The sequence below is a fragment of the Solanum dulcamara genome, chromosome 7 (genome assembly GCF_947179165.1).
Source record: "Solanum dulcamara chromosome 7, daSolDulc1.2, whole genome shotgun sequence".
Classification (NCBI taxonomy): Eukaryota; Viridiplantae; Streptophyta; class Magnoliopsida; order Solanales; family Solanaceae; genus Solanum; species Solanum dulcamara.
In genome coordinates this window covers 29770893-29789360 of record NC_077243.1, presented here as the reverse complement: position 1 = coordinate 29789360, position 18468 = coordinate 29770893, and the positions used below count along the sequence as shown (strand labels likewise).

The 18468-nt window shown below is 35.7% G+C and overlaps 1 protein-coding gene across 1 annotated transcript; it reads right to left on the bottom strand.

The window, feature by feature from the left end:
• Positions 1-11250: 11250 nt before the first annotated feature.
• Positions 11251-12588, bottom strand: LOC129894668 (thioredoxin H4-1-like). The gene is made up of 4 exons (XM_055970334.1): positions 12487-12588; positions 12183-12308; positions 11770-11892; positions 11251-11543 (listed from the first exon to the last, which is right to left on the bottom strand). Exons 1-4 carry the CDS (start codon positions 12586-12588, stop codon positions 11394-11396), a joined length of 501 nt encoding a protein of 166 aa, XP_055826309.1. The 3' UTR covers positions 11251-11393.
• Positions 12589-18468: the final 5880 nt, after the last annotated feature.

Sequence of the window (18468 nt, the reverse complement as noted above, 5' to 3'; positions counted from 1 at the left end):
TTCATATCTTAATTCTGAGAGGCCTTGTAGCGTGGGTTAGGTACTCAATTGGATTTAAGTATCGTATTCCACCCTCAGACGGACGGACAGTCTGAGAGGACTATTCAGGTACTTGAGAATATGCTACGGGCATATGTGATTGATTTTGGTGCTCGGTGGGATCAGCAATTGCCTTTAGCGGAGTTCGCTTACAATAATAGTTATCATTCCAGTATCTACATGGCTTCTTTTGAGGTCTTGTATGGCTAGAGATGTAGGTCTCCCATTGAATGGTTTGATTTTATGGCGGTGGATAGCCGAGACACTGTTTTGCTTAGATATATCATGAAGCGGGTTCGGTTGATTAAGGGTAGGTTGTTGACAGCTTAGAGTCGCTATAAGAGCTATGTTGACAGGCGTGTTTAACCTTTGGTGTTCATGGTCTATGACTAGGTATGGTTGAAGGTCTCACCCTTGAAGGGTGTCATGAGGTTCGGAAAGAAGGGCAAGTTCAGCCCTAGGTATATTGGTCCTAAAATCCTAGATCGAGTGGGAGAGGTGGCCTACAAACTTGCCTTGCCATATAGTCTATCTGTTGTACATCTAGTATTTCATGTTTCCAAGTTGCGGCTCTATATTCCGGATAAGTCTCATGTGATTTTACTTGATTCCGTAGAGATGAGACCAAATTTGACCTATGAAAAGGAACCGGTGGCTATTCTAGACAGACAGGTCAAGAAGTTGAGGACTAAGGAGATAACTTAGTTGTAGGTTCAGTGGTGGCATCGGCCCGTGGGGGAGGATATTTGGGAGATAGAGTCAGACATATGAGCCCATTACCCCCATCTTTTAGAGACTCCAGGTATATTTCCTGCCTTATGTTCGAGGACGACTATGAATTTTTGTAGTGAATGATGTAATGTCCCTAAAGGTCATTTTAGATATATTTGATAAAATTATCCTTTTACCCCTCCCATTACTTTTTCTGAGTCACTTTTGGTTGGGTCTAAAAGTTGGTTTTTGAAAATCTTGAAAAAAATTTGAGGTCTTTCTAAAGAAATGAGTTGTCAAATTTTGAGTTTTGGAGTCATTTAGAGTTTCGAGTCTCAAAATGAAATTTTGTCGATTCCATCAGTTCTAGAATATGGAAATTGATCTAGGAGAATTTTTGAAATCAGATTTGGAGTTGAAACATGGATTTTAGGTCCAAAGTTGGATATTTGGTTAAAGTTTGAAATAAGTTTGACTTTGGTCAACGTTTTGGATTCGGTTGCTCGAATTGGATTTTTGATGGTTCTAATAGTTTTAGGGAGTGATTCTAACATTATAAATGACTTCATTGTAATTTTTAGAGGTTCCGAAGGTATTTTGGATATTTCAATTGTTGAAACTAGTTTAGTTGCGATTTATTGGATTTTGGGTCAAGGAGACCTCGAATTTGAATCTCGATGATTTTATCGAGTTTAGAACGTCGAATTTAGTAGGGTTGCACATCGGTTTTGTGTTTCATTTGGTTCCAAATGAATTTCGAGGGTTCATTTCAAAATTTAGGCATTGTGATGAATAGCTGATGCTGGTGCAGGTGGCACACTTTGCATTCGTGGTGCTGGGTCCCGCGATCGTGATGAGGTGACACCTATAATGGTCATCGCAATTGTGTTGAGTCCTCTCGCGATCGCGATGCTTCATGTCACCTTATCTTTGCATTCGCGGACGTCCTCCCGCGATTGTGATGTGCCTTGCCCCTGTGCTTCGCGATCACGGAGATAAATGACTTGCGATCACGAAGGGCATATGAGACCTGAATTGGAAATTTTGGGGATTTTTGCCTAGTGCAAAATTTTATCAAAAATTGGGATTGTGAACTCATTTTAACCCCTCTTCATCATTAGATTCCTAATTACTTAAGGACATTTTCATCCAAGAATTTTTTAGATTTGAACCTCGATTTTTGGTGTCCAATTTTTGGATCATTTTATTATTTTCACCCAAATTAATTGATTCTAGTGTCATTTGCTTCAAAATGTGATTGTGAGTCTATATTTGATTAGATTGTAGTGATTTGGAGTATCGTCGGAGAAGAAAAACTTTGGATTTGAGTTGACCATGACCTTGACTAACGCAAGTGGACTTCTAACATTTTGTTAAGTATGTTGAACCTTTTGTTTTCCTATGTGTGGGGTTAGGGTGTAATTGAGATAGTAGATTAAGTATGATTCATCTATTATGAGGCATTGATTGTGGAATTAGGGTACGGATAATTGTCTAAGTATTGTAAATCCTCAGGTTGTTGACTATTTGTGTATGATTGTGGAATACACGGTACTATATTATGACTACTTACTCTATATTCACTTATTACTTGTGCAGAGATCTATATGTGATGGCTGAAAAGGTGATATGAGTGAGATCTTGTATATTGAGACCGAGGTTTCTACCGATCGAGGTAATTTGTCGAGGTTTTGTAATGACCCTGAAGATCATTTTTGGAATTTTTATAAATTGACCATTTTACCTCTCCCTTTAGATGCCCTAAGTCGTTACTGATTGTTACCGAGTGTTGATTTTTAGAAAATCCTATGAAAAGTTAAGTCCTTGGAAATTTTGAGTTTCATAAGCTTTAAGTATTAAAAAGGTGGTATTTGGGGTCAATCGGAGCTACGGGTCTCAGAACAGAATTACGTCAATTCCATCAGCTCCAAAATGTTGAAATCGGCTTAGGAGACTTTGCGGAATCAGTTTTAGAGTTGTAACGAAGATTTGAGGCCTTGAGTTAGAATTTGAGAAACTTTAAGCCAACGTTTGACTTTGGTCAACTTTTAGAGTTTCGATGCTAGGAATGGAATTTCGACGACTCAGTTGGATTCGGGAGATGGTTTTTGGTCTAGAAGAAGTGTTGGTTGAATTTTTAGAGGTCCCAAGTCTATTTTGGTATTTTGAAGGCCTAAGTTGGTTTAGTTGTAATTTTTCAAGTTTTGGGTCAACGAGATCTCAAATTTAAATTCTGATGGTTCCATCAGCTCCGGAATGACTAAATTAGGCTATTAGCACTGTTGGAATGATTATCGAGGCAATCGATACGAGTTTGAGGCCATTTGGCGCTTTTGACATTGAAAGTTAGCCTATGTTTGACTTTGATCAACATTCTTGGAAAATGCGCTCGAAGGAAAATTTTGACAGCGCAGTTAGTTTTGAAATGTTGATTTTGGTCTAGAACAACCCTTCGTTCTTTTTCTGAAGCTTCTGGACTAATATTGAGGCCCTTTGTGGAATGTGACTTAAAGTGACTCTTGGGTGTGGAATCCACTTTTTATTAAAATAATCTCGTATGGGAATTTTGAATGTGTCATTGAGTCCGGAACATCAAATTTAATGGGGTAGCATATATGGTTTATTTTTATCGGATTCCGAACGATTTTCGAGCACCCCATCGGAGATTTTGGATTTTCCAAAATCTGGAAAAAAATACAGCAACAGCAGCCCCTTTTGTTTTTTTCGTTTTTCTCCAACTTTAAAACCCCATAACTTGAGCATTAGGGCTCCATATTAGGTGATTCATAAGACAAACTTGTAATAGTTTTCGTGGAGAACGCATTGGAGTGATTGAAAACTTATTTGGAGCATTATATTCAGGTAAAAATCGTGATTTTATTTACAGTTGTATCCATTTTCGGATTAAGTTTTTGAAGAACTTTGAGTAATTATTTCTTGAACAATATAAATCCGATTTTGGTGATTCAAGGGTCTAAATTCAATAGAATTTCGTGAGGAATCTCATGGAGATCTCATAAACATGAGGGAAAGGTTCGTTTGAGGTAAAAATACATTTTTACGTACTGATTTAGTCATTTTTGGAATTAAATTTGATCAAATTTTTGAAGAGTGTATCTTGGTCAATATAACTCCGTTTTAAGTGATTCTTGTGGCTAGATTGTGGGGTTTTACACAAGGATCGTCATAATACAATTTTTTTGGGTTGAAAGAATCTTTTTTTTTTCAAAATTTGCTGATTTTGATGCTGTTATTTTTGGTCCTTTAGTCGAAATTTATGAGTTTTGGTTCTATACTCATCCCGCGTAGTTTTTTACCCTGAATTATGTTATAAATCTGATCAGGGTGACGTTTGAAACCTATTTGGGGGGATCCAATCTTGAATTTCATATGCGGGTCCCACATTTCCCGTTTTAGACCCCAAAATTGGTCCGTCTCCAAAAATTATGAAATTAACGATCATATTGACGTCGTGGTTCTATTTTTTACAGCATGGCAGCATTTTGAGGTAGTTTGAATGAGAAAAACTCCAACACAGTGATTTGGAGCCCGCGTGTTTAGCCTACAAGTAGGCTACAGCTTTACCTTTATTTAGATTGAGATGGAATGTGTGAAAGCATGTTGAAATAGTTGGAATTTGGGTTGAGTTGTTTGATTGTATATTTTAGGATTTAGAAATCATGCTTTAGGCTTGTTATCGGGTTTTTTGGATATTTAGAAGCATGTATATCTTGTCGTTATTTGTTAGTATTATAAGTAGAGTTGAATGAGCATGTTGTTGATATTATTTGGTATGTTGGCCTTTGTATAGGATGTAAACTTGCTTTAGATGTCCTGACGTAGCTCCGATGGACTTAGATCCTTGTAGAATGGTGTAGCGGGCTAGTGCCTTATAGTTTGGCCTTAGTTAGGCATTACCCTTGCTCTTAAAAATATCCTCATCCATAAATCGATATAATCGTGACTTTCGTAATGCATCGGCAATACTAGATTTCATGATTGTTGACTTTGGCTCTAGTTCCAATTTTGGCGGCATATCGATTAACTCATTTGGGAAAAGATTTTTGGTACTGTTGTATTCTACTTGGGAAGTAGAATGTTTGGCATCATGGGATAAGTTATCTGTGAGCATCCGGGTACCAAGTTCCGACCTCCATTCTGAATTATCGAGGAGCATCTGGGTACTTAGCCCTGGCCTCTACTGGTTTGCTAGTATGACGAGCATTCGGGTACCCAGTCTTGGCCTTGATCATACCAATGTATTACGGCGAGCATCCGGGTACCCAATCCCGGCCTTGGCCACTTTGAATATTCGGATGAGGATCTGGGTCCCAATTCCGGCCTCGACCCCTAAGTCATCCCTAGATCGATTGACTCTTGGAGATTCTGGGTTTGGAAGTGATATAGTACTTCGGCTCCTAACATCATAGATTCTTGGTTCCGAGCCTTGGTAGTTGTAGCTATTCTATGTACTCGACGGGCTTATGGGGGTTCATCCAAGTTTTTATTTAACTTCTGCACGAGTGTCCCGGTTGGGCTTATGGGGGCTCAGTTGGGTATAGTTAGCTATAGTTCTCATAGGTAGTACTCTTTCCTCTTTTTGATGCTTATGTTGACTCTTATTTAGGTTATTCCTCATTTTTATATTGTTTTTTACCTTTTCTGCTCATTCGGCCTATGGTGCTATTGGGTACATGTTGTCTTAGTACTCATACTACACTTTGCATCTACTTTCTTGATGCAAGATCGAGCACCAGCTACCGTCGTGGATAGATCGAGCCTGTTGCAGTCAGCTTCAGAGACTAGGGTGAGCACTTGGCATTTTTGGATCATTCCTGTCTCATTTAGTATGGATGGCTCGTCTTTTGTCTTTTGAGACTAGCCAGTTGTTGTATATATTTTCGGTTCACTTTTGGGATTTGTACTCGTTGTTTATTTTATAGCAGCTCTGTACTTGTGACTTCTATGTTTTGGGAGGGATCTTTAGTTGTTTATATCATGTTTTGGTTTACTTCCACTTATTTTTTCTGCCTATCTTTATAATTCGTCATTCTTATTTAGTTTCTGTCCTCAAACCCATTACTTGATGTTTCGAGTTAACGGGTTGTCTTACCTACTGGTGGATTATAGTAGGTGCTATCATAACCTAAGAAATTGGGTCGTGACAGGTTTATTCCAGTGGTGAGGTCTCTTTCGGCAATGATGATAGATACATGGTCCATGTGAGTCTCCCATAGGTTCCGGTCTGAGGTGATTAGTAGATGTGTATCGTATGACAGACATATATCATGATTATTTGGCATTGCATTTGTATCTATTTCATTATGTGGTTGTATATGATTGAGATTTCCTTTGTATGCCTGAGTATGGTGATGAGAACATATATGTACTTTCTATTTGTGGATTGTCTGGTATTTCTAAGATAATTGTTATATAAATTGTATAGATTGGATTGTTTGAGTGCAGGTGTATAGTTGTGGCGGTATGTGGTTGGGATGTCAGGAGTACATGTGTTCTGCATTGCTTTGCTTATGATTTAGTTTCCATTTACTGAGTACCACGTTGTTTGGTGCTCACCCCTTTCTTCTACATCTATGTAGGATCTGAACCCGGTGCCTCCTATTCTTATTATTCCTATTGATTGAACAGAGTTTCCGGACGCATGAGAGGTACAAGTCTATCTTCTTTGGCAGACTGTAACACCCCAATTTTTTTTGGCTAAGACCGAGCCATCCTTCATAGTGGTGGTTGTACCGAATGATTCATAATTATGGACATGTGTAAAGGTTCAATATTTAGTGTGAGAATATATTTGAAGATGAATTAAGATCATAAGGATTCTTCAGCACAAAGTCGAGTTAAAAGTTTCCTTACCGATTGAGTTTCAGTAGAAGATTTTACTTGGGTCAATTTCAAACGATCATATCTCCTAGAATATAAAGAATTAGATAGTCCATGACCTATCAAATTAAAGGCCTTTGAGTCGTCTTTCAAACGCCACCAAGTTTTCTTTATTTTTAGTTAGGAGTAAAATGTTATGACCATTTTACTAGAGGCTTCCAGAACCCAAAAGAGTTACGACTCAACTCTACGACCCGTAGAGTTTTCTACGAGCCGTATGAGTCAAATCCTCAAAAAAAAGTCCTGCACGTCCTCCAGGGCTATTTTTGTCCTTTTCCAAGCTTTTTAGCCCTATTCTAAGTTATTTTTGAGTGTTTTTACTAAGTATATCATTCAACTAACTAGTTTTCCTCTCATAATCATCAATCTAAATAATTTAGTCTCAAGAAGCTCTCTCAAAACTAACCTAGGGTTCTTCTTCTTTATCAAGAACCCTAAGGCTTTCAAATTAAAAATTTCAAGAAACGAAGAGAAACTTTTCCTACAAAGTTTTTCCAAGTTCTTCCACTCTAAAAACTTCATAAAAGAGTTTCTTTTTTCGAGATCAAGCACAAAGATTTCAAGATCAAATATTTCTTTTGAGACAAGCTAGTGTTTTTCGAGTTTCGATTATAATATCAATCTTCCAAGTATGTAAGGCTAATCATAGCATTGGATTGAGTTCGTCCACGCACCCTACATCTAAATTATATCATTAAATAGTTGAGTTGAGTTTTAGCCCTAGTTTTTTTGAATTCTGAATGATAATTTCTTCGTTCATTGGGTTCTATATAATTATGTATTGAGATTATTCTTGTTTCTATACCTTGAATTCTTGAGATTGTTGTTCATGATTTCATTCACATAAACCCTAGTTGAGTTGATGATTATTAGATTTACATGCATTTATTTTGAGGTGATGAGAATGATTTCCATGCATTAAATGAAGTATGATTTTAAACTGAGTCTATGCATAGTTTATTGAGTTTAAATGAGTTTGAGCATGAGTTTGAGGAGTCTCTTAACTATTATTTTGAGCATTATTTTGAGAAGTCTCTTAACTATTATTTGAGTATGAGTTGAGAAGTCTCTAATCACTATTTTGAGAATGAGAATTGTTGAGTATAAATAACGTGAGTATTTTGTTGAGATGAAGGAGTCTTTTGATGTCTGTTTTCGAACATGATAAATTAAAATCGAGAAAGAGTTTTGACGAGATGTGAATGATTTTGAAAACATATTTTACTAAAAGAACTTGGTGATTTGAGCATGAGCATTGATTTTAAATGAGTTTGAATTTTCATATGAACTAAGTTCTTGAGTCATTCATGATTTTATTGAGTCTTAAAGTATGATTTGTGAACGTCTTAAATAAGCATGAGTCGATCATGAGTTGAGTTTGGAAGGTTCTTAAACTTCTATTATTTTGAACATAAGTATTTTGAGTATAAACGATTGTTTGAGATAGAATTTTGAGGATATTTGATTGAGCTTGATAGCATGTTTTATTTTTTTTAAATGAAGAAGCATGATTATTTGAGATAAGACTGAGTTTTGAAAAGGGTCCAATGAGACCAGATGAGATGATTGAAATATTTTACCTGATAGATATGAACATTATGTATTTTGGGAATAGTATTGAGCATCGATTTAGCTAAGAGTATACAAAACTCAAATCTCATGAACTACGTAGCCAGCATAGGATGGAGGGTTAAACCTCTTAAGTCCCAAAACGATGGACTTTGATTGATTATGGATCCAATGATAGTGATTTTCCCTTACCCTGGCAAAGTATTGGACGGGTGTGGCAATGACACCGCTTCATTGTACATCACTTGCTCATATGGTGATGGTTGTCGGTTAGAGAAACTCCCTAATAATAATACAAAATGAATTATTTGATTTGATTGAGATTGCATACAATTGATTCGATTTGAAGGTGGAGATGAAGAAAGTGTTTGAAATGACAGACTTGGGCGAAATGTCTTACTAATGCAGATTCATTAAACTCAAAATGAAGTGTTCATTTGTCAAAAGAAATATGCAAGAGAGATAATGAACAAGTTCAAAATGGAAGATTGTAAGCCTATGAACACTCCAATGAATCAGAAAGACAAGCTGATTAAAGATGATGACAGTGACAAGGTTGATGAAGCAAGTTATAGAAGTATGGTTGGATGTCCTATGTATCTCATTGCCACGAGACCTGACATTCTGCAAGCAGTGAGTGTTTTGTCCAGATTTCTGAATTGTGCAAGTGAAATTCACATGAAAGCAGCCAAAAGAGTGATAAGGTATGTCAAGGGAACTTTGGACTATGGTGTTAAAGTTCTATAAAAGTCAGAATTTCAAGTTACAAGGTTATTTTGATAGTGATTGGGCAGGGTCAGTTGATGACATGAAAAGCACTTTAGGTTATTGTTTTAGCCTTGGTTCGGGATGTTTTTCATGGTGCTCAAAGAAGCAAGATATCGTGCCACAGTCAACTGCAGAAGCTGAATTTATAGTTGCTGCAGCAACAATTAATCAAGCTATCTGGCTAAAGAAGATCTTGTTAGATCTTGTTCTAGAGCAACAAGGAAGCACAAAAGTGTTTGTGGATAATCAGGCGGCCATAGCAATTTCTCATAATCCAAATTTTCATGAGAAAACAAAACATTTTAATATCAGATTGTACTTTGTCAGGGAAGTGCAAGAGGGAGAAGAGGTGAAATTGGTTTATTGCAAGTCAGAAGATCAAATTGCTGATGTATTTACTAAGCCATTTCATGTTAATAGATTTGAATTTCTCAGAATGAAGCTTGGCGTATGCAGTTCTTGAGCCAGGAGGAGTGTTGCAGTTTGTCTCTAGAACTGCAGGTTAATTTCAAATGTTTAGCTGCAGTGCAAAGGTGTCTACAAGACCTAAATTCAAGGTAGAATAGATAACGTAGGACTGAAAAAGCTGAGGAGGTGCACAGCAGAATAAGTTGTTGTTTCTTTCTTTCCTAGTTTGTTTAGAAGTCTGTTAGCTATTTTTTAGTTCAGTTCCTTATTTTCAGCAAGCAATAAAATCTGTTTAGCAGGTTTTTTAGCAATACTCTACTGTAATTTAGTTAAGCTATGATGTATATAATCAGTTCCTTATGATCAATAAATTATTGATCTTTCAAGTCACTTATATTTCTTTTGCTGTCAAAATCTTAACAATAATTTTATGCCATATATGAAGTAATTAATTCTACTAAGTATGATCGTATTTATCTTACCAAAAAAAAACCAAACCTCGTCTGAGCTGCTATGATTCACTTCTGTATATACTACTTGGGATACAAAGCTAGGATAATTTGGAAGCCCCTACTGCTTGGAAGATAGTGTTATGCATCAACTAATGTGTAAATACCATTCACTATGCTAAATTCTATTTCTCATATAGTCCCTGATATTAAGAATTTGGAAAGTGGAAACTAGGGGATTCTTATCATCTTATGTGTTTATATTTCTTCAGCTGCTACACAAGGATGCAAACAAGCGCCTTGGCTGTAGATCAAGAGGTAATGATGAGATAAAAAGTCACAAATGGTTCAGACCTATCTATTGAAAGAAGTTAACTGCTTGAGAAATTCAACCAAAGTTTCAGTGAAGCTGTGTATTGCCAATTTTGAAGAGCAATGGACCAGCATGCCATTGCTAGATTTTCCTGCTGCTAGTCCAAAATCTGGTGAGAATCCCTTCAAGGGTTTCAGTTATGTGCGGACAGCAGTTTGCATGTCTGTAGAATAATTAATCATCACACGTACTCTCTCACTATTAACCCTACTACGGTTTCCGAGGCATAGGAGCTTTTTCTAATTCCCTGCTATTTATTTCTTGAGTCACTTATAGTTCATTCTAGGCTATATGGAATGTTCTATGATGTTTATATAACTATGTTGGTAGTACTTGCTTGTACAAGAACCCTACCAAGGGCTTACAACTCTATGATTGTCATCTACCTTTCTGCAACACTAGGAAGTATTGCATAAGAAGTGTCTATATTGTGACATCAATTTACTTGGGTGGTATGTTTATAAATGAGTGACATCAGTAATGAATTGACTTATACACATGAGTTATATCAGAAAACATAATCTCATATTGTTTGGTTTAGTGCATTGACCATTCTTTGTTGAGTCAGACCCATATTAATTCATCATCCCCAACTGACCACATCCTTGCCCTCATCCTGTACCTTAGTCAATGGCCACTGCGAATTCAAATTTGATTGGCCACTTCATAACTACTGACTTGGGCCAAACTTTGTTGAGACATCAAATCCTTTATCTTCTCCTGATACAACATTTTGTACCATAGTAGAGCCTGGAATTGACCATGATTCTCTAGGGATCTCTGCTCATTTTGCCAGAATTATGAAAAAGGAACATAATGTTGGACGATCTCTATTTCCGTATGGTAATTGAAGTCAAACAGAAAATATGCCAGCAGTAATACATTCTTATTGGGATTCTATCACACATATTTCAGATTTCTCCAAGTACTGGAGAGTGGAGAGTAAACTATACATTGATAATAACTGTATGTTGCCATTTACTTCCTCGTGTGTGGGTTAACAAAACAAAGGTGTAGCACCATATGAAATTCTTTCCCAAGCTGCAAATTGTACTTCCTTATATCCTAGTACTTCGCTTAATATACATAGAAACACATAAAAATGTTGTTGCAGAAGTTAATCGCAAAATTAACGTGACAAAAACCAGAATTCTTAGCAGCGAAGCAACAGTATATCATCCTGGGGATCTTGTAGACTCTGCGAGATTCATCAACTTCTTTTGGAGCTCTTGATTTTTGACGCCTACTAGTTTGTCCACTTGACGGCCATCTCTAAAGAAAATGAATGTTGGAGTAGCTTTTATGTCCCACGAAGTACTTAACTCCTGCATCAAGCCATGACCAATATAGTTTAACATTTACCAATATGTATGAGGTTTAGAGGAGATGGTTTCTTCTAGCATGTTAGCAGGAGATGGCTATAACAAGTCCATACCTTTAAATAGTTGTAATATGAAAAAAAGAAACAACAACATAGTAGTGGTATCATAACTATGGATGCTATAAACTGAGTTCATGTAAATAAAAGAGTAGAAGGCACTGGAAACTTACAGCTAACTCATCCACGTCCACGGTAAGAAATATCATTGAAGTGTATTTATTAGCAAGTTCATGATATCCTGGTGCTGCTGCTCTACAGGGGTTACACCATGAAGCGCTGAAATTTACCACTGCCTGTTGGAAGACAAAGAAGTAAGAGATATTCACGAAACAAATGCACTACTAACCAGTAAAAGGGCAAAAAGGGAGGGTGATTTGAATTGACATATTTGCAGGTTTCGTGTATAACTTACACTTGTGTCAAGAAATTATGCAGATGAAACATGATGCTGGACCATGAAACTGATAATGCTAACTGAAATTTTAGTTCACCAAGATTTTGCGCTTGCGATGGCTAACTATAGCATTTATCTGGATATGAAATAGGAAAGGAAAAAAAATACCAAAATTGATAAGTAACTTACGATCTTGCCACTGTTATTGGCTTCAGACATCTTTTCTTCCCACTTCTCCATTGATGTCACAAGGCAAATGTTTCCACCAGCAAGCTCAAAAGTGGGAGGGACATCATTGTTCTCTTGACTATATACCTGCAAGAATCAGAAATCTAAGTAACCGTTTCTGAGTCATCAACAGAAAGACAGCTTTCCTGCTTATCTTTCTCGTAAATACAACAAAGAAAAGCAGGGGAGATTGGAAAAAGGGTTAGACCATTTTACTCTATTAAAGAAGTGAAGAGATTCCAATTAAAGCAAGTAATTTTCCAACTGAACGCAAACATAGAACTCCTCTTCCTATGCCAAGGCAGAAAGGAAGAAAAAGGGGATGAAACACGAAGAGGAACAGAAAAGATGGATATATGGAAACCATTGCAAATACAACAACAACATACCTAGTGTAACAAATGAGGTCTAGGGAGGATAGGATGTACACAGCACAGGCTTACTCCTACCTTTGTGGGGTAGAGCAGTTCTTTCCAATAGACCCTCGGCTTAAAAAAATGTATGCAAAGAAGGATTGCAAGAATATCTATGACGGCAACATAGCAAGATAAAAAACAAATGCAGCAACAGATTGAAATACACATTGGAAATTAAAAGACTACTCGACTACTAAATACTACTACTACTACTACTACTAGCCTACTACCTTTTCCCACAAAAGGAAACCATTGCAAATTTAAAGATACAATTCCACAATGGTCTTCAGTTGTCCTACATAAGATTTATCAAGTAGTTCATATCCTTGGAATATAAAATGCAAGTGAAGAATTGTCGAGCAAAGAGTTGTGTACTTCTTCCAATTGGATATAACTGATCATGGATGTATATATAGTCTAGCTAAGTTTCTCAAAAGACCAGAAGAGTGTTCAATATCTTAATTGTATTTAGAGGTTAGGATGATAAAGACACAAGCATAGAACTCATAAGCACTTGGGAGAATAAATTTATATGGTCACCAAATTGTTGGCTTCAAACAAGTGTAGTTCAAATTAGCTTCAAGCCTCCCATTTAAGATCAGCAACTATCTTCCTTGACCATGAAAAAATCTTCAAATCTATCCTAGTACTCTTATTCTTTTCAAAAAATGTTAATGATTGTGTTTGGGTCAACTTGCACACACCTCGACTAATCTATTGCATATACCTCCCACCAGAATGTACATGTATCTTATAATCCTACGCATCAAGGCTTAGGTAGATGGGAGGAATTCCATTTGATAAAATTTACGACTTGGGTCGTCATTACAAAAGATAATTTGGTGCTTCACAAGTGTGTTGAAATTTGCTTTTAGTTATTGCGACAGTTTTTAGCAAAATAAGTATGTATTTTATGTTGGCTATTTTAAAGCCATAATAAAAAACTTGAAAGCAATTGAAACAAAGAAGTGACAGGCAAGAATGAGAGAGATAACAAATATAATGAGTTGATTACCTTAGTCCAGCACTGCCCCATGAGGGGGTGGGAAACTGAACCTAATTACAACAGTGCCCTACAAGTAGGAAAGTAAATCAGAATTTACGTCATGCTTGTTCGATGTTGAATTAAACTCATTCACACATATGAATAAATATATATATATATATATATATGTCCACTAAATTCAAAATGCAGTTGAGAACCTCAATTTCTACTCTTTGGAATCAATCAAAATTATCTCCTAAATTTTATGATACAAAATCACCTCGAAGGCAGGGAAACCCGATGTTTCTGATAGAAAATGGGCAAATTTCATTTAGGTTTGCTTGATTTTCGTTTCTATCAAGAAATTAAAGAATGCATTGATGATAAAGAACGATATGTTACGTTCATTTGCAATGTGATGATAAGTTAATGACACATGCCCAGAAGCGAAAGAAGATGGAAATATTGACCCTTCAAAAAATGGTAAAGTATAACCCAAAATAGTCTGTCATTGTAATAAGAGGATATCAAATAGTAATTCAATTTTCTGTAATATTGACAAAGAAATGGAATGAGACCTTGTGCTAATTCAACAGATTGCGGCGAAAATGGTGATGAGAAACAGAAAAGGAAAAGATGAAAAAACCAAAAATGGTTATGCTATGAATAACGGCTTTCCTGAGTTGGTGCTTTTACATAACTAACTCTTCCCCAAATTGCTGCAGTGAAATACTACCGTTCTGAACGCGTAGTCAAAAAGGACGCGGATTTTACGCATAGTTTCTAGTTTCCTACAAATAGAGGGCCTCTTGCCCTCATTTAGATTATCCCACAAAAAATACAATTCAAAAGAGTAAGAACACAAAGAGAGATAAATATTGTAATCTTGAATATTATGTTTAGTGAGTTATTCTTTGAGAAAAGTGTTAATTGTTGTTTTTTCTTTGAGAGCAATTATTATCATAGTAAGATGTTTTTATCCCGTGATTTTTTTCCCCTGTTTAAGGGGTTTCCATGTAAAATTCTCGTGTCTAATTTATTTTTATTATTTATTATCATATCAAACTTTAGTTGTAGTGTTTCCTCCCAAAACAATTGTCACACTCCAAAAGGTCAACATCTTCTTCTTCTCTCTCTCTTTTTTTTTAAAAGAAAAATATGATCCAAAACATTATATAGTTTTCACATAGATAATAAACAATTAATTCCCTAAACTTGTACCTTATTTTAAAGAATACACTTTTAACAGATGGATCTTTTCCTTCTATCCATTTCCTCAAGTTCTTGAATAGACTGAGATAATGACATAAATTAAAATTAATGGTTGAGAATTAATTGACTAAATTAAGACGCTAATTATTGATGAAATAAGTGTAACATGATGTGATGAAGTGGAGGATAAAATAGTCATTGTCAGAGTTAGTTAGAAAAGTTGTTAATATGGTTAGTTAGGAAAATACAGAAGTTTGTTAGAAATGCTAGTTGATGACAGATGTATAGGAAAGTAGCATATATACTCTTTGATGTAACAATTCAGTTATCAATCTGTGTTTACTCCATCAATAAGATTCTCTCCTTTCTTTTCTTAGTTTGACCTATTTCTAATGGCTATCAATGAGAATTGAGTTGTAATCATCTACAAATTTTATAATGGTATCAAAGCTTATAATCACTATTGTGAGTTTAAATTGATCGATCTAAGTAGAGGCAAATTGTCGAAGGAAGATCAGTGTGATTGCTAAATCAGAACAGTAATGAAAATCACGAAAATCGACCACACGCATGCACTCTTCATCCATCCATCGGAGAGATCCAATTATTCCAATCCAATTAACAGGATCTGAGAACTATAATCTGGAGCAGATCTATGCGAATCCAATTACTTGAGAAAAACAAGCGGGGATCATAGATGGAACTTGAAAGAAAGAGGGTTTTTATGTAGATCTAGCTCATTAATGAAACAGATGTGATGCTATTGTTATAGGATGGATATTGGTATCAGTAGCGAAGGAATTGCATACAGGAATTGTTTACGCAGAAAATGCAAAGATGATCTGGGAAGATCTAAAGAAAAGGTTCGACAAAGTTAACACTTCTCGAATCTACCAACTACACAAAGATATGACAACATTAGTTCAAGAAACTGATAGCATTTCAACATATTTCTCGAAATTAAGGCATTTTTGGGCAGAATTTGATAGCATGAACCACCTCATTGTGATTGTGCTAAATCCAAGGATTTTGTGCTGCATATACTGAAATTAAAGGTGATGCAGTTCCTTATGGGACTAAATGAGGACTGTGAACAAGCTAGAAGTCAGATATTAGTGACTAGTTGCCATTACTTAAGCTAGATCGTAGATGTGACACGATGATTAGAATCTCAATGGACTCCAACCAAGCCTCTAAGAATATCATTCACTAGCATAGATAAGGTAAATACACAAGAACATAGCAAGAGATATCATAAATGCGGAATAAAGTCTCAACTCAAAAGGAAGGACAATATACACTTCATGAACATCTAACATGCCTCTACTAATCTAGATGAGGGCATAAGACAAGCTCCTAGCTCACCCAAAACTAAAAGATAAAGTCATAAAATGATGAAAGATAAATGTCTCGTCTTCGGAACATGAGGACTCACCAACAATGAGAAATTAATGCTCAACTCTAGCCACGAGTGGGAGGTCCGTGATGCTCATCGGATCCTACATTATGATACAATATAGGCACAAAGTATGTGTTAGTACACGGAATGCACTAAGTATGTGAGAAGTATGCATGAACAATGAAAATAGGACATAATCAATATGAGCATTGGATGCATGACCAATATTGTGAAAACATGAGTAAAACTGAAAAGCATTTGAAAATCATATCATAATCCTGTGGTCAATGCATCATATCATGAGGAATCTATATCATATCATAAGCTTTTGTGTGGGATAGGACATTTAATCTACGTATAAGACTATGCGAGCTAAACATGAAATTCGACATAACTCTCACATCGAGAAGAAAGAGACTACTTTGTCAAGGTAGACTCTGTGAGAACCTTCTTTAACATTGAGTTATTTGTGGATCCACTAGTTAGGCCATATTGGCAAAAGAACCTACGCGGGCAACATTGTTAGGGACTAAAGGTTGCTACTAGGATTCCCTTGGGTCGCTACTTGAGCTTCAGGACCGGACCAAACCTCACGTTAAAGTCCTCTCGATACTTAGTCGTTATCCCAACGAAAAGTCATAAATCATAATCAGTAACATCATTAAGACAAAAAATAATAGATATCAATCCTCATCATTAAATAATCATAAGAGTAGCTCATTAACGTGATTGATTCATATGAATACATGAGTCGGTGAGAGAATCGTTCACCATCTTTAACATGAGTGTGTGAGGAAAACCCATCACAACCTTTCTACTTAACTTGATACATCATTGAAATCACAATTCATCATCATTCATACTTTCATGAGTTCATAAATCATTTATAGAAATCCTTTATAAATCATGATCATAAATCCTTAAAATCGTACTTGAAAATAGCACATGGCATGGGTCCATGAAAATCAACTTGAAATCAAGTAATGTAACTTGAATTATGCATAATTAGATCAATAATAATGAAATAGACCGTAATTGAGATGACCCAATGCAAATTCATGAAAATTAGGACTTAGGAGAAGAATTCATAAAAAGAATTTAGAGAAAACCTTGGGACTCCATGGATGATTCCCACATGCATTAGACTATAGAAGCACTAAATTGCACTTTAATCTTCATTATACTATCAGTATTAATTTACATATCCCTGCCGTTAGCAAAATTTTCAAATGTACCCCTCAATTTGACGGATTCCACTATTTCTCTTTTTATTATCCAATTTTACTTCATAACTCAGTGATTCGTAATCCCTTATCCACATAATATAAAATAAAATGACCCGTGTGTCGTAATATCTGAAAACATTTTTGTCAATTTTGACACATAAATTGCAATTTGGTAAAATACAGTGCGAACAAATAAACTTCAGTAATTCTAAATTTGCATTTTCTTATATTTGTAACTCGTGATCTATCTATATGAGTTCCAGTTCCAGAGAACAATAATAGCCAACATCATGAACCTTGCTGATGGAAAAAAAAAACTTAACCATAGTCCAAATGTACAAAAACCTAAAAATTAAGCAAATGATTTGAAAAGACACTTCTGAGTTGTTTTTTTGAGGGGAAAAAAATGAGACAGCCGGTCTATATAAATTATGTGCAATATATGAATGATTAAAACAAATTAAATCTTTTACCAAGTCAAATTGAACATTTGCTTTGCTGAATTGGCTTCATTTATCGTATAATACGTTGTTTGTGAATTGTGAGTCAGCTTCGAAATGGAATTATGATATGTTCCTAACCAAAGTGCAATTTATGTGTCACAATCGACCTTAAAATGTAAAAAGTTATTCTATTTTATATTATTAGTTTCTCGGTACGTGCAACACACGTGTATGCTGAATGAATTATGCAATAAATAATTTTGTATGATAACATTATCACCCTTTTGGTCATGCCATGAACATTGAAGCTACCGTGTACCAACTTTTAACAGATGGTATATTAATCTCATATAGTTTATAGATAGTTTCAGCTCTTTTTAATTTGGGATAATACACGAGTACCCCTCTCAATTATAACCGAAATTGTTAGGACACATCTTAATTATACATGGGTTCTATTACTCGCCCTGAATTATTTTAAAATGTAATAAACACACCTATAATCACTCACATGAAGGGAGGTGCTTTACACTCGCCTCCACATCATCTACGTCAGTGCTACGTTA